General features: G+C 41.1%; 1 protein-coding gene and 1 long non-coding RNA gene across 2 annotated transcripts in view; one reads left to right on the top strand and one right to left on the bottom strand.

Moving 5' to 3' along the window:
- The window catches only part of SGCD (sarcoglycan delta), a 419,219-nt gene extending 412,285 nt beyond the window's left edge, over positions 1–6,934 (top strand). The window contains exons 7-8 of the mRNA XM_082453954.1: positions 1,919–2,042; positions 3,426–6,934. Of these exons, the coding sequence (XP_082310080.1) occupies positions 1,919–2,042; positions 3,426–3,599 (298 nt within the window). The 3' untranslated portion in view covers positions 3,600–6,934. The remainder of the gene's footprint in view (positions 1–1,918; positions 2,043–3,425) is intronic.
- LOC309656972 overlaps positions 1–13,408 on the bottom strand; it is a 180,731-nt gene that overhangs the window by 23,634 nt on the left and 143,689 nt on the right. The window lies entirely within an intron of this gene.

Raw genomic sequence — 13,408 nt, 5'->3', positions numbered from 1 at the left:
GAAAACAGAAGGTGTTACACAACACTAGGATAAGGGGTGTGAGTCAGCCAGACCTTATAGGAGAGAAGCAAAGAAAATGGCGGGAAACCATCTTCAGATTTTAGATGTGAGCTATAGGAAGAGCTTGACACGTTGGATTAAGGTCCTAGACAAGGCTGTGCGGCACAGACATCATTCCCTGCCACTCTAGCAACAAGACCCCCTTCCTTGAGCTGACGTTAGAGTGAGAAAAACCACAGGCAAAGGAAGTCAACCACAGGTTGAGGTAGAACCACACCCAGCTCAGCACCGACTTGGTGAAGGTCTTGTGAGGACGAGAGGGTAGGATAGGGGATTTTTGCCGCACACAAAGGGGTGAGGTCAGAATGGAAAGAAGGAGTGAAAGAGAAGCTCAAGCTCATCCTTTGCTTAGGACTAGACACCTGCTGTCTCTCTTTAAGACTCTGGATGAGCCACTGTAGGGGGAGCACAGAAATCAGTGGAGAAGCCTGCTCTCTGAAGCACACCTCAGGGACCCAGACCTGGGAAGTGGGGAAGAGCCCTGTCTTGGCACCTGTGGAATGTAGCTTGGGATCGCTCAGGGTGGCGCCCCACAGATCGCCTTGCTCCGCCCGCCGCTTACTGATGCCCATGAGGGTGTGTATGTCCTACCCGTGGGGGTGGGTAGAAGCAGAACATGGAGTCAGCAGTTGGCAGAGAGGATGATGTTCCTTTTAAACATGTTCAAAGTGTCTGAAAGTTAGGAGTGGAGAAATAAAATGCAGAGAATTGGTCTGATTTCGAGTGGCTTGGTGGCCACTCCTGAGGTCCATGCTTCCTAAGTTGGGATACTTTCTTTGTAACAGAGAAGGGGATCTTCATTCAGTTCAATTTGGTGATAATATTAAAATCTGGACTATTTAGAGGATGGGTGAGTTTTAGTTCATATTTTTTGCATAAAATGAGTTAGGCAAAAATCTTTCTATGAAGCATTATCCTCTTTTGCCCTAATAATTAGCATAGAAGGTGGCTGATTCTCCTTCTCTCAACTTACTTAATTTACATACAATAAAATTCACTCTTGGGGGGTATAATTATGTAAGTTTGCATAAACACATGGAGGCGCATAACGACCAATGCAATCAAGATACAGAACAGTTCTATCACCAAAAAACATCTATTCTTCATGCTGTCCCTCTGTAGTCAAATCACTTCCCTCTAACTGCTGGCAACAACTTATCTGTTCTGAGTTTTCTTTTGACAGTTGCCTATTTGAGTAAGGCCTGAGATTTCTTTACGATTTGCTGGTATCATAACAACAGTAACAGCAGTAATAGTAAAAATTAACACATATTAATTATACATTTCCAATGCGCCAGGCACCATTTGAAGCACTTTAGAGATGAGGAAACTGAGGCTTTGAGAAATTTTGGAAAAGAGAGGAGGGAAGAAGGACTTGCCCAAGGTCATACAGTGGCAGCCCCATGGTTTGAGTCAGCCATGTCCAACTCCTAGGTCTATTTTCTTAACCTCTATCCAATTCTGCTTCCAGGAAGACAAAGAAAGTAGGGCAACGTGGAAAGAATATCTACTAATTTCAGGAAGCTCAGTTTAGACCTGAGATTGCCTTACTCTAGAAATAAACAGAACTTATGTACGAATTTGGTTAATCATGCTAACGAAGCCATAATTGACTGGGTGCAAGATAGAATGAAGCCAGGATCTTAGAACACCTTCCTGTACAATCTTTGTGATATGCAGTGAAGATAAAGCCCAGATGCCTTATGTCCACCCTCATAAAGTTGATGAGGCATGCAAAGCTAGAATTTCCTGATCAGATGCTGAAATGTTGTCTCAATGCTCAGAGTACCGACTTCCTCCTAACTTTACTAAAAACGGTGAAACGGGATCTTTAATCTCAATCTTGTGCATATTTCAGGTTGGAGTCACCCACCCGGTCTCTGGTGATGGAGGCCCCAAAAGGAGTAGAAATAAATGCAGAAGCTGGCAACATGGAAGCCACCTGCAGAACAGAGCTGAGACTGGAGTCCAAAGATGGAGAGGTAAGCATGAGAGGAACAGAAGCCCAGAGAGACACAGCTCCAACGAGCCAGTGTTTCCTAAGACGCATCACTCCCTTTGCCTCTGAAGTTTATCCTACAGTGTAATGATCCTACAGTGTGACAGCAAAAAGAGCCGATCGGAAGGTTTTATTTCTGGAACAGATATGTTGAACGGCACGATTATAAGCCAAACCCACAACACATAAAAGTTATAACTCATCATCTGTAAAAGAGCTGAGGTAATAGTATGTATCGCAAGAACAGAATTATAAGGACGTCTGTAAAAATGAATGCTATTTCCTAACTCTCTCATCACCTTCAAGTAAGATTTAGTTGGCTGGTATAATTAAGCTGTATATCACACACGTCTATTTAAAGAGGAACTTAGTTTACTGGTAGACATTTTTAAGTGTACATTGTATGTTTCTACTTTCATTGAAAATGGAAAAGTCAGATCTAAGAGCTATCCCAGATCAGAACAAGCCAAAACTTAACTAGGCAGCAAGAGGCTAAGAGATGAGAGACTGCAAACATTCATTCTCTTAACCCAACACAGTCCCGCCTTGGTGAACAGAATAGCTGCTCGTGTTTTCGCAAGCAAGGTAAGCCAAATCCCCAAAGAAAATATGATTCGAATGCAGACTTTTGAAAGTGGCTTTATCGTGTTCATAAGTGATTTTGTCTACTTAAGATTTTATTTAAAAGAGAAAAAATGTGTTTTTAAAGCAAAACTCTATTCCACCTTCCATATCTACATACAGGTTATCAGTCTCCACCTGCCTCTGTATACCAAGCCTGCCTTTCGATTGGTTTGGCATATGCTATATTTGTTTTTTAAAGGAGCTAGTCAGATAGAGCTTTCAGTTATCAAAACTGTCTCTGTAGACAGCTGCAGACTCCAAACCACACAGAAGTAGTGACTACATCACAGATACAGTTTACAGTTATCAGAATGTGGACCCAGGAGGAATCAGTTATAATCCTGACCATCATTTAAGACTGGAAGTGCTGCATATTCTTGAAGGCCCACCATGCACATAGATGTATTTAGGGTCTGAGAAGTCCCATCCTAAAGAAAATTGTTACCCCCTCATTTCCAAATTTACTTCACTCTAGGAATCCATTCACATTCTACATGCTACACTTTTACGAAATGCTAATATATACGTGACATTGCCAGTGCAACGCTGTCTGGCTAGAGTACAAGCTTCTGGGAGGGTAGAGACTTTATCTGTCTTGTTCATCCCTGAATTCCCAGTGCCAACAATTCTAAACACACAGTAGGTGCTCATTTGATTTCAACTGAACATTCATCCCCTGTTTTGGGATATCAAGAAGATAAATGACAGGCTCTAACTCTTCCTTCCTGTTTCCTCTCTTTAGATTAAGTTAGATGCTGCGAAAATCAAACTACCTAGACTGCCTCATGGATCCTACACGCCCACAGGAACAAGGCAGAAGGTCTTCGAGATCTGTGTCTGCGCCAATGGGAGATTATTCCTGTCCCAGGCAGGAACCGGTTCCACTTGTCAGATAAACACGAGTGTCTGCCTGTGAGAGACGATGCATAATGGACATTGTTGGCAGCACCCAGGCCTTTTTCGGCTTTAGACCCTGGCTGCCAGCTATTTTTACTAGAACACAGAAAGCCTATCAAAGACCTTTTGTGTGTGTGTGTGTGTGTGTGCGTGTGTGTGAGTGAGTTTGCGTGTGTGGGTGATATAAATATATATAAATATATATAAATAAATATATATATCCTCTGTATAAAATGAGGTTTCAGTACAAAAGGAACCATGGGTGACCCTGTGATATCCACTGTCATTGCCATCGCAACCCCACCACATACATGATAAAATCAAAACACTAATTCGGGCCCAATATTCCCCAGACCCTGCAGAATCACACAGTGTATCGACACTTACTGAATATCCGCCTACATGTGTGAGTAACAGCCTGTCTTTTCCTTTAGTGTCATTACAAGGCAGTGATGGCGGGAATTTGCAAGTCACACCCAAGGGCTGAGACCCTTGTAGTAAAAGCCGACACTTTATTAGCTTTCGTGCAGCTGGCCAACTTCTCCCCCTTCAAGTTAGGGATGGGGCAGTGCCGTAGAAGTCAGACAGAGGAACTCAACATGGCTGTGCTACTTTTGCATCCAAATGTATTGGGCTTTTGTGGTTGGATGAGTTAGGAGGATGGATTTTAGCAAAGTTTGAATGGCTCACCCAACTCCTGTGAGCTTATTACTTCCTTCAAACTCACGTATTATCCCACAGTCAAAACAGGAGTTGTAAATCAGCACAAAATAGGAAAATAGTTGCTCCTCAGTCGGCTAGAAGCTCCTCGATGGCCTGACAGACTAAGAATAAATGGGCAATAGGTCTCTGTTTAAAGTGGAAAAAATGGCTCAAAATCTGTTACATCCTCACTCCTGTTGACTTTATCCAACAGACTCCTACAGAAAATGATCAGGTCAATCCAAATCTTTACGAGTGGAACCCCCACCCACAAGAGAAGCTATTTGGAGATGGAAATAAAAGAGTGGTGTAGGAAAGAAACCAAATTATTTTTAAATATGTTTCTGGGGACTGGTAGGTAATTTAGAGGCATGCGTTTTATTTTTAAAGGTATGCACAAACTCTCTGCCTTCAATCTTCTTATATATTTTTTCAGTATTGGGATATTCATTTTCCTAAGTTGACCATTGTTTTCTCTAAGAACAGTGACCCAAGAATCACAGATCTAAAGTACCACATGCCCCCAGAAGTGCTCGCTGAAAATTAATATAGACTGAGTCAAGTGTCTTTATTAGAATCACTATGTCGCCGGGGGCCCAGCGGTACCCACTCCCCCATATGCGGAAGCAGCTCTCCTAATTCCCGCCATCAGCTACCTCCCATCACCCCACTTTCATCATCGTGCTCCAGGGTCACCCTGGCCAGCTCTTGTGCTGGGACAGGGGATTACACCATCTCTGTTCAAAGAGGGGGATACGTGCCTATGCCTTACGACAATGCACTCAGCAAGGAGAAGCACATCCTATATTTATCTTGTGTTAACCTGTAGTTTATTTTGAGTGATTGGAGGGGAAGGGTTTCACAATGGCTGCGCATTTTAAAAGCTGGTAGGCAAACCAAGTGGCTGACAGATGTGGACTCCGAGGAGCCTGGAAGGGAGACGTAACTGCTTTCGACCATCCTGGATGCCACTTGGCAAGCAGTAGCCCCACAGTCCTAAACGAAGTCATACTTATAGGCCTGAATGGCATTTGTTTGTTGTTTTTTTTCCTCAACAGGGTTCTGCTTTTTCTTACTTCACAAGCAGAGGGGAGATGTGCCATAGGAAATGAATAAGAGGTTTGGTATTTTTGAGATGACACTCAAGCATCGGGCTGAGTTTTGCACATGTGGAAGGTAAAAGCAAGCTGTGTGTTGCTTAGTCACTTAGAAGTGGGGGGAGGAGGGATGGTTCTAGCCTGACCAGTGGCCCTGCTGGCTCCCAGACCCCAGGCTCCCCCCCGTCACTCCTGCTTAATATCTGTACAGAAGAATTGGGTTGCTCAAGGGTGAGACTGTAAGATTGCTTAGTGTGCAGCACTAGGGTCTAAAAAGGAAAACCATAAAGAGCTATCCAATTGCTCTGGCTCAGTATTATTTATATCCTGTAGGATCACACCTCCAGAATCTGCATGTACCACACCCAGGGTTTTTCCAAGCCAGGAAAGGCCCTCCTTGGCGACTGGGAGCATCTACCCCATACCTTTCAGATCAACAGTAGTACCTATAAGGTCCTTTGTGGCTAAATACCTGAAGACAAAGGTTTTTGTTTGTTTTGTTTGTTTTTTAAGCAGACAGACCATCTTTGCATTTTGTCATCTCAAGTGCATATTCTAAGGATGACGAAGAAATGGAAGGTTCCCTGAACCTCTTTCATCTCACTTTGTTCTAATCGTTAAATGAAAGTCTGAGATCAGCACCTTGGAAATTTTATGCCAATAAACAAGACTGGTGTGATGCCACTTGCAAAAATTAATCCTAAATGCACTCAGATCACAAATAGAATAAAAAGAATAATAGCAACCAAGAATAGAAATCAAGCACCTATGGGGACAGCCATGATATAAAATTCTGATTTTCATTTGTGCTAAGTGACTATGGTATACCAGGTAATGAGCAGGAAGTTTGGCCTGGATTAAATTACGTATTTCAGTTCAGACTTTAGAATTCAGTAATTGCATATGAAGTTCTTCAATGTACATTTTTTTCTCCCAACTTCCTCCAACTAGAATACCTGTCCATCGTCATGAGAAAAAGTTTTACTTGAATTCTGGAAAAAAAAAAATCTTTTACATTAAAATCTGATACCTTTAATTTATAAAAATGAGATCCTTTCTAATCTCATATACAATATCTTCTAGAAAATCACATCTCTCAATATATTAAGCATGGGTGGCATAACAAAGAGTTTAAATGAATTTTCAATATTCTAGAAGTTCCAGTATGTTAATATTCTTCAGAAAAGTTTTATAAATTAAAAGTTGATCTCCAAATATGTTTAGCACCTAGTTCTATTGGATATCTGCTCAATAAGTTGTTAAAGTTTAGTCTTAAGAGGTTTTCAAAAGCCCTTGTGGTGACATCAGTCTAGGTGGAAACTTGATACAAAGTTGTATCTTTCTGTTACCCAAGAGACAGAGCCTATAAACTTGAATTGGCTTTTAACTTCCTTTAGGTCAGTTTTCCCTTGGATGATTTCCACTGTATATCCAGCACCATAGACCAAAGATTGCTTGAGGCTTGACTCTAGCACAGGGGTCAACAAACTCTGGTCCCGAAACCAAATGGGACTCATCACCTGATTTTGTGAATAAAGTTTTATTATAACACAGCCACATCCGTCCACTTACTTGTTATGTATGGCTGATTGCATACTGGACCAGCAGGGTTGAATATCTGTGCCAGAGACCTCTTGGCCCACAAAACATAAAATAGTTACTAATTGGTTCTTTAGTAAAAGTTTGCTGACTCCTGACATAGAGGTCATTTGTAGCCTCATTTGTGTTGGACACAGCAGGAGAGAAAGCAGACGACAGCACTACATTTCCATGCGTGCTTGGGAATATAAATATGTGGTTATAGAAAAGATAGTCCGCCTTACACTGCATGTAAAAGAGATCCACTTGTCTGAGAAACACAGGCTCACAGGATTCTTGGAAACAGGGAAGATGGAATTAGGGAAGGGTTTAGTGGAAGAGGAAAGCTGTGATCCTCCAAAAGGTTCTTCCTAGAACCCTTCATATATAAATATAGGGGGTTCCTTCGGTCAGCATCATTGTGTGACAAGAAGTGAAGCAGGGGTCCTTTGATTTAGAGTCTCTTTCCTGAAGAGACTATTTCTGCAATCTCTGCCGAGAGGGTTTCATCTCACCTTCCCATATTCCAGAAAGATGCCCATTCCGTGGTTCTCTGAAGAGTATTTTTGACTTAACATATCTTTTTGGCATCCATCACCTCGGTTATTCACACCCACAGAGGACTCGCTTTCCTACAACCACATCAGGCCTGAAGGGTTGGTGGGACCAACAAATAATTAGAAATATTCAAAGGAACATCTGAAAATATGTAGGACAAAAAAATGTAGAATTATTTCATGAATCTGTTGCTGGGATTTGTGGGGGGCGGGGACCAGATTAATGCCAGTTTGATGTTGTTTGCAAGGATCTGGGTCTTTGTTCTTTGGTGTAGGAGGAGTACAAAAAAAAAAAAAGATCTATTTTGAATTCTAGCATCTCTGCCTCTGTGTGGTAAGGCAGGTTCCTACCAGAGATTTGCCCCTTCAGTCAGCATCCCTATTGCTAATCCAAAGCTTTATACTCATATTCAATATTGTTAAAATAGCATCAGTTACAAATGATTCTTTGTAAGTATGAGTATTCCTGTTAGGGAGGAAAGGTGTTTTGGTTTTTTTTTAAATAAAAATACCCACCATTTACCAGACCCTAATCAACATTAGTTAAAGGAGTCCTTCAACATTTTATCTGGATTCAACTAAAAGAGGATTAAATTGGCCTTTCACAGGAACAGCTACATGAGAATGTCTTGCTTTTGTTTATTTTAGGCAAAAGGTAGCCTGATGTTTAGACCAAGGAGGTAAATATCCATCTAAGCACTTGATCCTTATTTTTTAAGGCTCTCTGAAAGGTGAAAATCTAACTTAAGTGAGTTGTAAACAAAACCCCTTTCCTCTCTTTCCTCTGCTCCAGGAAATCTTAGGCACAAAAAGGATAACAAAGCAGTTCCTGGAATGATACATTTGCATGGCGCCCCAGTAGCAGGTGGGGGGAAAAAGTCATAATAAAAGAAACAACCTTAGAAAACAGGCCTTTTATCTCAAAGATAAAATGTCTTTCTTTTGGTCTTTCATCACTTTCTCCTCCTTGGAAGGCTCCCCTAGTCCCAACATATTTCCATTAAAATAGTCAAAGCTACTGCAGTGGGATGTCAGACGCATCTCTTTCTTTGTGGTAATCAGAATTTAAAATTACACAGTTGCCTCTGAATTTCTCATTCACAAAGCTAAACCACTGATAAGAGATAAAGCACTCTGAAGGCGCTGCTTCAGCCGGCAAGGCACACCGCACGCATTCGCACTTTCAAAAGCAATGTGATTTCTATGGTTCTTAAAAGCTTTCTTCATAATAGAGTCCTTGAAATTTCTCAAGACAGGTCTGTATGGCAAAGGGAAAAGAATTACTTGTGGGAGGTCCTCCTTTGAGCATTGTTAGAGCACAAGGATAAAAGAAAACATCCCATTTGGGGTGACCCATGCTCCATGGGCTAGTTTCTTTGGTTTTATCCCCCCCTCCTTCCTTTTATAGATACTGACAGAGTAGGAAGTTAGCATCTTCCCTTGAAAAAAAAAGCTGTCCAATAGGATGCAACAGGAGATGTGATGTCGGAACAGCATTAACGATGTTATTAAATCCATCAGTAAACAGTCTCAAACATACCAACGGCAATGCTGTCTCCTTAACTTCTGCCCAACAAGAAGTAATATCAGTTCCACTTCCGTGAGGTTTGCAACTGAACAGAGGAAAAGTTGCTATAGGCAAGAAGTATTTTTAGAGTCCAAATCCAGCTGTCACAATGAGAAACCAGAATAGTGTTCCAAAATGCCTCATTAGGCGTTTGGACACCCTCACTAGGGGCTGAAGGGATTTGCTTCATCGCTGAAAATTAGCTAAGTTCACATAAATAAAACAAACATGAGGCTTCCCTCTTTGGGAGAAGAGAGAAGGAAACATCTGTCTTACATAAAATCTACTCTGCACTCCTAGACTCGCCTAGTAGTCCCACTTCTTCCACTGTCTTTGCAGCCTACTTCTACATTTGGGTTATTTTGGTGAAATCAGAGAGAGCTCAGATTTTCTAAATCCCAAGCTGATCCATGAGGTTACATAGGAGCAGTATAGCAGAGGACTGTCTGAGGGCAGGAAGATGATATTTGTTGACAAAGAAGACATTGGTGCTTCTTTAGTCCCCACATTCATGTAATTTATGAGGTCCTAACATTTTGGGGGTCATAGGTTCTTTTGAGAATCTGAGCAAAGTTCTGAAACTTCTCCTCAAAAAGAATCACACCCATGAATTTTGCATAAGGTCAAAGAGGTCTCCTTGGACCCAAAGCCTATACTAAGACATGGCAAGAGTTGGATTCTATTTCTCCAATTATAATATTTTATTAACTAATATTCATTGAGCACTTACTATGTACTAGCCACTGTGCTAAGTGTTTTATACACATTCACTTATTTCATCCTCAAAACAATCCTTTGAGTTAGGTTCCATTATATTTCCAATCTACAGATGTGGAAACTGAGGCTTAGAAAGGCTGGGAAACTTGCTCAAAGCCACTAGCTAGAAAAAGCCAGAGCTGGAATGTAGGTCTAACTCCAGGCCACTATGCTGTGAAGTCACCAACATGTCAAACTATTTTTCGAGCTGTTAAGAAGTGTCTCCTACCAGTTTTTAGAATAGTCCTTCTTGGGTGGATCAAGCTATAAAACTTTTATCTCCCTTCTTTCTATCGTTTCTCATCTGTGACAGCATATAGTACTGAAAGAGAGATACCTACGGTGAAAATATAGAAGATCTGTCTGAGTAATAGAATCTGGAACCAAAAAAAAAGTTTGGTCTGTGATTATTGTTAAGTAAGTCAGGCTTCTTGTCCTTACAAATTTGAAGATGCCTGGGTTGTCAGCCTTACATTTAAGAGAAAACTTTAATACTCAATGATCTATAGTTGCGGCTAAACAAATCAGCATTTCTGCTCACATACCTCTCCTTCCACTATACCTCATTTTGAAAGACAAATGTCTTATTTTAGGTGAGGTCTTTGATACCATTTGGTTATTATTCTTCCCTACTTTTAGTTGTGGCAAGACTCTAGGAAAGAATCAAATAAATAGAAAGGAACTCGATCATCCCTATTTCCCTACAAGAAAATAAGACTAGAAAGAGTTCAATTAGCATTAGGCATTCAGGACCCAAGCTGGCCACTGTGGGATAATCGTTTGAGTCCCATACCTCATACCTTGTCAGTCATCATTAATGGCCTATCACCCTCCCCATGTGCAGAATTTTTCTCACCAAAGCACTCAGGCCATCACTATCAATTGATCTGAGTTGGAAATGGGACCCACCTGCCAATTCTTGTTGCAACAGTCACACCCTTTAACCTTGAACCTGTACATTTGACACTGGTGTCCTAGTTTCAGAAAAGAGGTTTGTGGCTTTCCAACAACTGACGGAGAAGATGAGTGCATCTGAAGTTCCTTACAACTTGGTGGCTTTAGGGCACTTTCATCTTCTAAGCCCAGGGATCAGGGTTTGATCTCTAAGAGTTAAAAGAGAAAATCGTTTTGAAGAATTAACTCAGCCAGGGACCATCCGAACAGGTTAAACCAGTATACCCTCCTGCAGGTCCTGCTGTCAACCTGCCCCCATCCAGAGCTGAGTGACCACAGCAACAGAGGGTGGGGTCCAACCTGCTTTTCTGTGCTTTCTCAACAGCACATATCTGATCCCCTGGAGGGCTGTGGACACAGCCTCTCACTGCTCCTAACACAGTCAACCCCAGTGCCAACCAGGGTCCTGTCGTGCTCCTGTGGCTCAACCACTCCTTAAACCTTAGTAATGGCATGAGCTAAAAAATGTCAACTATCCTGCTTTAGGGTAAGTCTTTCAGGGATTTTCTTTTACTGGTATATGTGTCCAAATGGCAAATCAGGAAGGGGTACCTTTAAAGGGTCTCATGGAACTAACATCACCAGAGCCAGCAATCAGGTTCCCTAGTAGAGAGGAGAGATCCTGGCAAAGTAGAAGGAAGAGTCGGCAAATCTGAATTTGGGGTGGACACAAAACTACCCTAATTTATATCCAGTGTTTGGTGATGGGGGGAACAGAGTTTTCCATCTGTTAACCACCTCCCCAATCAAGTTTCTCTCTTTTTGAGGCCACGAAGAAGCAGAGACACATTTCTTAAGGAGGTCGTGTTTGAGAAGGGAAAGGTAGGGGACCGTCCATCATTGCACTGGCTAAATGCACTCCTGGAGAAGCCAGATTCTGGTGCTTTACACAGTAAAAATAAGGTCATACAAGTCCCATTTGCTTGGAGATTTTGAAAAAGGAAGCCCATTCCCATGAAGCACTTGAGTTCAGCCTTTGGATTATTTTTTTATTTGATTTGGTTGTTTTTCTCTGGGTTTGGGTGTGATGTAAGAAGAGCTTTTTAGTTTTGTTTTGAATAACATCAATCCTTGCACACTCTATGCAAAAATTTTGTAAGCATTGCAATAATGCTATGAATTACAAGGAACTATTTTAACTTTATTACACTTTCTGTATAAAAAAATTTGTATTTAATATTATTTCAACTGCAGTCTTGTAAAATATATTAATAAAAATAATGATTGGTAAGAAGGAAAGCACCCTTGTCCACTTCTTTAGGGAATTCCACTTTCACAGTTGATAAATCAGTTACTCCTATTGACTCTGCCACAGAAATAAATTTTCAGGTTAACTTCTCCTCTGCATCTCTTTGATCAGTGGCCTAACATGTTAGTTAAGCCACTGTGGTTCTTAGGAAGAGAGTCACACAGGCTGCTTTATAAAAGAGAGCTAATTATAAGGTAATACATGGCCTGGAATTGGGGAGTCCCCAGCACTTGGTGAAGGTAAGGGAACAGCCATCCTCTACTGCTTTCCTAAAGACCTGGACAGGCTTCTTTTGCTATAGTTTACCACTCCCGTCTCTAAATCATTGAAGAAGCCAGTCTGCTTGCTCTTATCAGGTAAAATATTTTTAATCAGGCTACCTGAGCATTCCTGGTCAGCCTTATGGATGAGCCACCTTTTAAGCCAGTTGCCCATCCCTGGTCCAGTTTTCATCCTCTTCCACACAGTACCCTAACCCTAATCCCCTATCATGGCAGAATACACCACAGTCAATCCTCCATTTCAGCCTCTCACCTCTCCTGGCCTTCCAGAGTGCCATGTTTTTGCACATACTATTCCGTCCACCTAGAATGTCCTTCCGTGTAGCACCACCCTATCACAGGATATCATCCTTCAAGATCCCATTCCCATATCATCTTTTCTCTTATCACCCTTATCATTCTTCCTTGAACCCCCCATTAATTTGTTCTAATTTCTTTTATAATCCTACATTGTATTGATACTATGATTTACCTACTTACCTATCAACCTGGGACTCTAGAATGCTTATATTCATTTTTGAAGTTTATAAAGGAGTAATGACATACCTAAATAGATTCTCATAATTACATGTTAAGGTAGAGAGATCATTTCCTCATCTAGGAAATCGAAGACTAATTTTACATCTCCAGTACATGACACAACCTGTGTGCCTTCTCAATTGTATTTTCACCGTAGGCTACATGCCATCAAATTTAGCTCCTGACTACAAATGACGCTGAGGCAACATTACAGAATCCTCAAAGGTAAAAGGCTATGACAAAAATTTTATTCACAGGCAGGGTGCAGTTTATCTCCAAAGATCCCATAATTTTATTATATGGTTTCATTTTTGGGGAAAACTTATCCCCAAAAATCTAAATCAAAGAGAATGAAATCAGAGAAATCACCTTTCAAGATGCATTGGTGAAAAACATGTTGAAGCAGAGCTAAAATGATAAAGAAACACTAATGAGAGGGAAAGCCTGTTACTGATGAGTCAAACTAATTGACATAATTGTTACTACAAAATTAGAAAACAGATGAAATACCGGGCAACTAAAAAAGAGCCGTATTCATTTTCCTCCATGGAAGGAAATATTTTTAAGA

Source organism: Balaenoptera physalus (assembly GCF_965194825.1).
Source record: "Balaenoptera physalus genome assembly, chromosome: 3".
In the NCBI taxonomy this organism is placed as follows: domain Eukaryota; kingdom Metazoa; phylum Chordata; class Mammalia; order Artiodactyla; family Balaenopteridae; genus Balaenoptera; species Balaenoptera physalus.
The sequence above is the reverse complement of the archived record's forward strand: the minus strand, read 5'-3'. Positions and strand labels throughout refer to the sequence as shown.